Source organism: Barbus barbus (genome assembly GCF_936440315.1).
Source record: "Barbus barbus genome assembly, chromosome: 11".
NCBI classification, from domain to species: Eukaryota; Metazoa; Chordata; class Actinopteri; order Cypriniformes; family Cyprinidae; genus Barbus; species Barbus barbus.
Genome location: NC_136739.1, coordinates 10,491,859 through 10,501,501, shown reverse-complemented (window position 1 = coordinate 10,501,501; position 9,643 = coordinate 10,491,859). Strand labels below are relative to the sequence as shown.

Genomic DNA, 9,643 nt, shown 5'->3' with positions numbered 1-9,643 from the left:
TTTACCCAGAATTAAACAACCTCCAGAGCAGGTTAGCTGTGTGGGGAAAGTTACCATGGTGGTCAAAAGCAAAAAAACTATTCACATGAATAAAAAAACCTTTTTAGTTTGCTCAAACCAAATTCAAGTTTACTTGGGAAGCCACAGAAATGGCTTTATGCAACAGGCCTCAAGTCTTTTATTCTGTGAAAATGCATTGACTTGATCTGCCATATTTGCATTGCAGCCTGGATCTTAACCTTAAATTTCAGCACCAGGCTTTTTGGAGGGCAACATCCTACTTCTGTTAACTCGTTCAAGAACAACACAGGAGACCAGCATTGTGTAAATAGTTTAATTGGACATTGAGAAATCATCAAACTTTAAATCTGAGAACAGATCTTTTTTTGCAGTACTGTAAGCATTCAATGCCTAAGATACATTAATTTTAGGGAAACAAAAATGCCAGTTTAATCCAGTTTTTATAAGTGGAATGTAGAGAGATGAGACAGACCTCTATAATTCTACTTCTGCATCTGATTTCTGACATGTTTTAATGCAGAAGGGTCGTTCTAGTGAACCTGGTTCAGGTTTTCAGTTTTATTAAATATACAAAATGCAGGAAAAAAGAGAAAACTATAAGTTAAAATATTCAAATGATGTATTACAGAATGATTTTTAAAAAGTATTGTTTTTAAACTATGTACAATATTAGAAGATTAAAAAGTTAAAAAGATGCAACAATTTTATAGCAAAATATCTGTACATTTAACAAATGCTTTTTTTGTGGTTTTATATTTTTGCTTTTAAATAGAATTACACATCTCAAGAAATGTGAATTTTCATTTGTGCAGGTCATTAAAGAACCACACAAAATTCAGTTTATATAACGGGCCTTATTTCCCATTATCAGACATAGAACGCACAAAACAAGCCCAGTTACAGCAACTGAATTCTATAAGGAACCTGATCTTGTGTAATGAAGAGCAAGAGCCAGCGTCACCAATGCAGTAAGTTGTGGCAAGTGCTTAAAATTAATAAAGGAATATTCTGTGTTCAAAACAACATCTGAATAGACGGCATCTGTCAATTACCACAGACTCCATATTCAATCCTCTGTGTATAAAACAATATTCCATTTACCTCGGTGCACTTCCAATGGAAGTCTATAGAGTAAGTGTACAAGGGTTTAAAAGCAGACATAAAATGCAAAGTTCATATTTTTGTTAAAGCACTTTTTGAGCTGACATGTTTTGTAATTTTAGCCCAGAGACTACTGTGGACTTCTGGTTATGTTAACCCTGGTAACTTCTGGCAAAGTCATCCAGTTACATGGTCTTGACAGGAGCGTTATATTGCTGGTTAAGACAATATTGGTTTTAAAACAGACGTATTTGATTATCACAGTAGTCAAGTGAATATGGATTAAGTCTTTGAGGTTTAGTTAAAAAAACTGTACTTTTACATTTGTTCCTGCGCAGTGCCTTGCCCCATAAACTTTCATTTGAAGTGCTTTAATGTAAACAAGATTTTGGCAGAGCACAGAGCTTCACCTGTGTTGAGCATGGAACATTAATTAGTCAATGAACTTTTGAAAATGATAGACTCTGATTCCATAATTTGTAAAGGCTGCAGAAGTACTAGACTTTTTCTGAACTTTGGTTTAGGGAATCCTAACCAACCCACAGTTTAAGGACCAGAAACTAATGCAGTCTTGCTTGTGCAGCATTTTAACTAAGACTTGTCAGCAGTCTTTCAGAAACACGAGGTACTGGAATTCTGCTGCCTCTGGTTTATATTTCACATTTGCCTTTGTCCCATGTACTTAACAACATTTTTATATAACACACCTTTCTAACACCTTCTCCTACTTAACTGAACTCCATCTAATTCTGTGGCCCAATAGTGCAACATCCGTTCATGATTAAGGTTGGACCAGGATGTCAATTAGTCCAACAGACGACTGACTAGTCTGTTAGTTTATAATGATTTTTAAGGGGCCTGTCCCAGTACCCACACTTGCTATCTTTGTATGTGACCACTTGTGCACTTGCATGATGTATTTCCAACCCGATCTCATGGCAATTTGTACATATTTCATGAAGTGGCTAATTTTTGCTAAATCGTAAGTATTTGACAAGTTCCCCAATTTGAAAGAATTCGTACCCGCCACTGGGGTGTATACAAATCATACAAAATAGTACAAGTGAGGTTGTACGAATTTATACGCAAATTCATAGGAATTGACCGTGAGAGAGCGTTGGTATTTCCTGTATTTTGGCCCATATTTTCAAGTGGGCATGAAGACTAGGTCCCAAGTGTGTCCCATTAGGTAACCAGTGTGCAATGTTTGATTACTCAATGGGACACACAACACAGTTTTGTAAAAAAAAAAAAAAGTAAAGTTTTTACAGAGCTTTATTTACACATTTTGATTTTCAATAAAATTGTAAATGACTGTTCAGAAGACAATTTAATTGTGGTCCTTTGGCATTTTTCAGACCTGGGACAGTCTTGTGTACTTCCTATTGTGTACAAATGCTCTCAAGTGGCTAAGACCACAGGTGTGGGTAACGGGAGCAACACATTTAAATACCTTCAAATCAGAAATGGTATTATTGTTCTCTTTGTCCGTTGTGTTGCACCCTACAGCATCTCAAGCCATCAACATATCTTTACAACTTTTACAAAAGTGTTTTAAACATTTTAAAATGCTTCTCAATCTGTATTCCATTCTGTTGGGCTCTATCTGTCTGTTTTTTTAACACAAGAATGCACCCCCTTTGTGAACGTTACAATAAAAACAGGGATCTTTAAGACTGACCAGTAGATTTGGGAAAAAACACATGCCTGGTTGGTTTTTTATCTGTGGTGAAAGCACTGGAATGTAAGAGGCCTTTGTACAGGTTCATGATACATAACGTGTTGGAATAGTTTTACATTCAGACACTTTCCCAAGAAAAACACTGATCTTGCCATACAATTGAAGCGCCATAGGATAAAAGACAGATCAAGACATCGTTTGTCATATAAAAATTCACAGACAGAAGACATTGACTAAAACACATGTATGATTCAACACCTGATGGGACAGATGTTAAATGTAGGCACTTGGCTTTCAGACCTGCTGTCATCTTCATCAGGCCTTCATTAGCTCCTCCTCCACTCCTGCAGCCCATCCAATCACATCCACTCTGCCCTCGTCACATGACCATCTCTGCATTGTTCATTGGCCGCAAATTCTGATCATCAAAACGTCTTCGAGTGCTCCTCCTGACGGCGTCAGCACGCCTGTAAGGCTGGTTTCTCAGATCTGATGCAGGAGGAACAGAATAAAATGATGTCAGTATTTGAGATTAGATCCTCTGGACATGCTGGTGGTCAACTGGGCAAAGCAGCTTGAGTTTTTACTGGATTAAGTACTTTTTTCAGCTTTTGAATTAAATGGGAATGGAAACTATGGAGTTTGCCTCTTTTTAGGAACATGTTTTTAACAAGGTTGTTGGGAAAACGCTAACAGTGGCCCCGAAATGTATTTGAAATCACACATTACATTTATTCATTTAGCTGACGCTTTTATCCAAAGCGACTTACAATTGCTATATATGTCAGAGGTCGCACGCCTCTGGAGCAACTAGGGGTTAAGTGTCTTGCTCAGGGACACATTGGTGTCTCACAGTGGATTCGAACCCGGGGTCTCTCACACCAAAGGCATGTGTCTTATCCACTGCGCCATCACCACCTAAAATGTCTGAATGTCACTCTATTATATGACAAAATATAATACAAGTGTTATCTTGTGCTCAAATGCTGCAGGAAGGACCTCAGTTTTGTTCTATGACAATGACTTTTTATAAACTTGTGTTTTGGAGGTTTTAAAGTGCCCCTATTGTGGGTTATGAAAGGTTCATATTTTGGTTTTGGGAGTCCCCAACAATGAATCGTTAAGCGAATTGCTTGGGAGTCGTTGAGCAAGTAAGGTAAAAATAAGCGCATATTATAAGACAATGAAAGTGGTTTTTGACCTTGCATGCATGTCAACAACCACTTTCATTGTCTTATAATATGCGTTTATTTTGACCTTACTTGCTCAACGACTCTCAAGCAATTCGCTAAACGATTAATTTTTTCCAAACCCCTACTTCGCATGACACTAATCTGAGGTGATTGGTCCGATATGGTTCAAGAGGTTCAAGTTTTCCCAGGTCTGCGCGTGCAACAAGTGGACAGGCAATATGCTAATGTTTCATGTTGATGTCAACATGAAACGGCTTGGGATTCGTTTTAAAAATGACTCGTTTCAATGATTCAGAGTCGACACTTTATTTTGAGAGACAATAACTTTATACACGGTGCACTTTCAGATTTAAAACTTTGTAGGATGTTTTCATTCACTTAGAGTTTCATTAACTGTGTTACACACTGCATGACAGGTCATTTTCTAAAATCCATAATAGGGGCACTTTAACAGCTGTGCAGTATTCCTGCAGCACAAACAGTACAGCATGGCTTTACCAATGCCAAGCTCATGGGTTTGATTCCCAGGCAAAGCAGGAATTCCTTAAGTTGTTTTAGATAGAAGTGTCAGGTAAATGCATAAATGTAAGTCAATTCTCCTCAAGTTATCTTAGCAGAGTAACCACAGAATTTTGTTAAATTTATTTAGTTATTTTTGTAGAAATTTGTTAACCTTGTAAAACATTCCTTGTAATATAAATTAATCTAATATTTAGTCTATACTACACAAGCAAGAGGCTGTGATTTAGCTGCAGATTATCACAGCTGTACTAATACTGACTGCGGAAAACACAGTTCAGTAAACAAGATGTGAATTTTGCATAACTAATTTTAGATACACACAATAGTTTGAATCAGTTTTTTTTTTTTTTTAACATTGTCTGAATAAATTTTTTAATGACTCAATTATAGATAGGAGAGTATCACCACCTACTGGCATATTTATGAAACTTGCAGACTGAGTGACTCAGTTTGTTTGCAAATAGACAAGTATAATTGCCATTTTGTGCATATTATATATAAAATATAATCATATTTTTTATTTAGTCAGAATGCATGGCTAAATGGTCTTTTCCCTTCAGTCTCACATCAGAATTCATGTTGATTCATAAATTGAGTTTGCGTAGCAAGACGCATTTGCATTCATGGACTTGTCGTAACAATAAATGTCTTGGTTTTCTCAAAGCATACTTCAGTGTCTTTTTATTTACAGTGCATATATCAGGTGTCAGTTGTTCCTGCTGAGTTTATCTCCAACCCTGATCAAACACACCCGAACATGCTAATCAGTGTCTTTAGGATTACTAGAAGGCTACATAGTCCTTTACGTGCAATCTGCTAGAAATAACATAATTTACTATATGGCACAAGCTGATTGGTCTGGTTCTGGCGCCAATGAGATTGCTTGCTTAACATTTAAATAGTCTGGTTCAGTGTTGTTTGCAAGTTGGTCCTGCAGTGTGGTATGAGAAATCCTCCACCTCCCCCAGCTCCACCTGTCTAGATCTGCTGCGGGAAATGCCTGTTCATTCAGCAGCAGCAGCAAATGTTATATGCTCACAGCATGTGTGTCCATACTTGCTCTCATCTAGTCTGCCAAGACCAAATACATTATATCAATGCATATCATATCAATATGTCATATTAACATGCTACTGCTATTCCGAGAGTTGTCATAATTGAACTACTGGTTTATTATTGCAACCTAAGAAATTTATTTTAGTGAAATATTTTATATTTCTTTTTAATACATTTATTTACATGTAATGCATTGACATTCTGACATTTTTAAAGTGTTAATTCATTTTGGGGTCAGTGTACCTACTGCAAGGTTTTAATGGCACTAATGAAAACTCGACTATCTCTAAGCGTGGGTCAGTTCAACGTGAGACTATGCAGGCAGAGTCTCTGTGTCTCGGGTCACGGCATCACCTAATCAAACTTATTTACAAATGAAATCAGTTCAACAGGGTGATGTGCATGAGTACCTGGAGACTCTGCCCTTGGGGGTCAGAACTCAATAGGCCTAATGTGTGTTAAGTAGAATGACAGAGAGAAAGAGAACACAAAAAGATGGCTTTTGTATTCATTGTCAAAAGCAACGGATCTACGATGGATGGAGAAGAATGAAAGACAAATAATAATAAAGAGAGAGATGCTTGCCAGGTCTGAGTAGCATCCACTGGGGTACTACTGGAAGAGTTCCTTACCCTCCAGTGCACATTGGGAAATTTAGTAATATTATTCTTCTTTAAGGCTGAGTGGAGAGGAAACAAAAATGAAGGTTAGATCGGAGCAGAGTGGACCGGACGCAAGTCACGGCACAGGGAGCTAAGCTGCCTAGGGCTCAAAGAGGAAAGGTCAAATGCCACAGCCAAGCCGCTGCAGGGTGTTACTGAAGCTCTGCTGATTCTGCGGTAATCAACTCTATGACTCAAGCTGCTCTGCGCAATGGATCCAGCGTCCAGATACAACAAAGTGACATCTGTGTGGTCACTTCATGTTTAAACAGTGAAACCAATGACAATGTGTCAAGCCTCCCAGAAGTGCATTGTTACAGGCCAGGATGAACAGTAAGTGAAGCTCAAGCAGTCATGGTGCATGGTGAAAACTAAAAGCAATGCTACGCAAGTGAATCTCACGAAAACATCTCCTCCCAGTCAAATTTTATAACAGTAATAATTAAATTAATTTTACATAAAGAGGAGGAAGCCTGTAATTAGTCCTTTTTTGAGTTAAATTATGACCTGGATAGGCTGTTTTGGTGAGATTTAACCCTAAATGTAAAAGCAGAAGTAAATATGAATGAGAAATGTCATTCACCCCGTGCAAATGCATACAGTGAAGCAAGTGAACAGAACATGCTTAAAAGAGAAAACCATCCCAACATGCAACAAGTTAAACACATGTGCAACACATGGAGTCATGTGATATTACAAATTTCCATCAGAGCAGGATAAGATGGAGGAAAAGTGAAAAAATGCACACAAAAAAAAAACAGCACAATGGGAATGGTTCCAAAATTCAATGACATTATATATTATATATACTTACAATGACATGGACAAATGAACACATGAGCAAACAATAATGTCACAGACCATGCCCAACACGCCAGCATCACAAATATGACTGTTTCTGAAGTACTTTTTGAGTAATGGATCATTCTGCAATCTAAATTAATCTAAAAAATGTTTTGGTCCCACTTTATATTACGTTGTCTTAACTACTATGTACTTACATTTGCATGAATCATTTGGTACAATGCACTTATTGTGCACATACATGTTTTTACATTGTACTTATATGTAAAGGGGTCATATGATGCAATTTCAAGTTTTGCTTTCTCTTTGGAGTGTTACAAGCTGTTTGTGCATAGATAAAATCCCTGAAGTTTCAAAGACTAAAGTCTCAAAACCAAAGAGATATTCTTTATAAAAGTTAAGACTTTGTCACACCCCCCTAAAACGGCTCATTTAAACACGCCCCTACATGTCTACGTCACAGTGTGGGCAGATTTGCAAAACATCGCCCAAATGTATACGCAATGAACGGGGCGTGATTTTTATTCTCACTGTAGTATTGTTTTTTTTTACCTTAAACCGCATAAACTCATTGCATTACACCCAATACACAAAATAATGTTCTTTTTAGCAATGTCATATGACCCCTTTAAAAGTATACCTGCATGTAATTACATCTGTGATTAATTTCTGTAATTACATTTATACTTACACTGTTGACCCATACCTTACACCTTAACCCACCCTTAAACCAACCCATACCGCCAAACCTGTCCCTAACCTTACCCGTATGATATCCCACCTAAATAGCAGCAAGAGTGATTTGCAATATAGTATCAACACAATTAGTACATTGTACTTATTTTTTGATGCAAGTCCATAGTAGTTAAGGCCACTTAATATAAAGTGGGACCAATGCTTTTGATGATACAGCAACAAAAAAGGCAAAATGGATAATTTTGGAAGAGTGACGCACTATATATTTTCAGACATCTGGCTACTTTTTAAACTGCAGAGGGCGCTCTGAGTCAACCAATAGAGCTGACACTTCAGTTTAAACAGCTCAAACGAACAGAGAGTTCATTCTAAACTCTGACGTGTTTGGGTTTTTGTGACATCATATTTCCTCTTATTACATTCATGTTACAATGATGAATATGAATTTATGACACACTCCATGCAAAAGAAAACTGTGGTGTCAACATATGCTCGCCTCCCCAAACCCCCCGTCACGCAAGAGTTTAGTTGGAAAAGAAAGGAATAATGAACACGCCCATGACATCACGTCCATACTCCAGCCCACATCCAGAAGAGTCGCCCCACAGGGAAATAAAACCAGGAATGTGAAGTGTGAAAGGGTGCACACACACACACACACACACACACACACACACACACACACACACACACACACAGACACAGAATGAAAGAGAGCAGCTTTATCCAGCGACCTTTAAGAGAGAGAGAGTCTAAGCTTTAGAAGTGGAGCTCCTCGTTGAAGTAACGCGAGCTGCGTTTGGCCGTGCGCGCAGTAAAGGGGGCAGTCTTCAGCACTGCATCCAGACGAAACACACACACACAAACAATACAGGGTTTAACTGCCAGAGCAACAAGCACAATGTTAGCACTTTCTACACACAACAGCACACACTAATATTCACATGTTAGGCCTACTATAGCAACTATTATATAAAGCTAAAACTATTTCAATATGGATTACATATACACTTAAAAGACCAATCCAGAATTACAAAAAAGGTACAAAAAATAATTCTGTTCTAATTTCTAGGATCAGAGATTTTGTCATGGCTAGAATTTAAATGAAGAAAAAAATCTATAAAGAGGTCATATCAATGAATTCACATTTACATTTCATATGTCAGACATAATGTGGTTTTGTAATAATCCTTTAGTCCACAGTGAACAGAGCTTTTATTTAAATGATCCATCCATCCATCCGCTAATTTCAAACCTCTGCAGCCTTTGATGACATTAATATGTCACTTATTCTATGTTCAAAATATATAAAGGTTTACCCTTTTTTCCCCAAAAATATCTGACTGTCTGTGGGCGGGACTATAAAAGTGTAGAAGTTTGATCAAAAGCCTTGAAGTTTTAACAAAAACCCAGGAGGTGTCAAAAAAAATGCTGGATATGTAAGTATAGCCAACTTTATCCACATACAGTTCACTCATGCAATTAGTTTGTACTTACATAGGATTTCTCAACTGTTTTGATGGCTTGTATATTTACAAAATGTAAACTCTATTTTTGCTCAGCTCTAGTCTACTAAATGTGACTGTAAGGCATGAAGATATTGAGACAAACAGTGAGATATAAACATTAACCTCGTGATTTTCCATAAATGTGTATTGTGAAAAGCACTATGCAAATAAATTTGTCTTGACAAGTGAACCTCAGAAAAAAAAAGGTGTGATATGACCCCCTTAAGACTACACTAATCACTATCCACACAGTGTTTAGTAGCTGTACTCAAGCTCACAGCTGTAAGCAGTAAGAGCACACACACATTCAGCATGTAATCACACTGGTCAGTAAATTGTTATTGAGCAGTAAAGCTTTCCACCAGTCACAGAGAGCTGGTTAGTTGCTCAAACTAACGT

General features: G+C 37.4%; 1 protein-coding gene across 3 annotated transcripts in view; it reads right to left on the bottom strand.

The window, feature by feature from the left end:
* Nucleotides 1-320: 320 nt before the first annotated feature.
* LOC306877190 (formin-like protein 2) overlaps nucleotides 321-9,643 on the bottom strand; it is a 100,237-nt gene continuing 90,914 nt past the window's right edge. Inside the window, exons 26-27 of one of the 3 annotated variants that reach the window (XM_079428777.1) lie at nucleotides 8,471-8,572; nucleotides 321-3,292 (exon numbers count right to left, since the gene is read on the bottom strand). In XM_079428777.1, coding sequence (XP_079284903.1) covers nucleotides 8,496-8,572 — 77 coding nt within the window. In that variant the 3' untranslated portion in view covers nucleotides 321-3,292; nucleotides 8,471-8,495. Of the gene's footprint in view, nucleotides 3,293-6,159; nucleotides 6,254-8,470; nucleotides 8,573-9,643 lie in introns of all 3 variants that reach the window. The other 2 variants (XM_079428776.1, XM_079428775.1) reach the window with 2 other exon arrangements.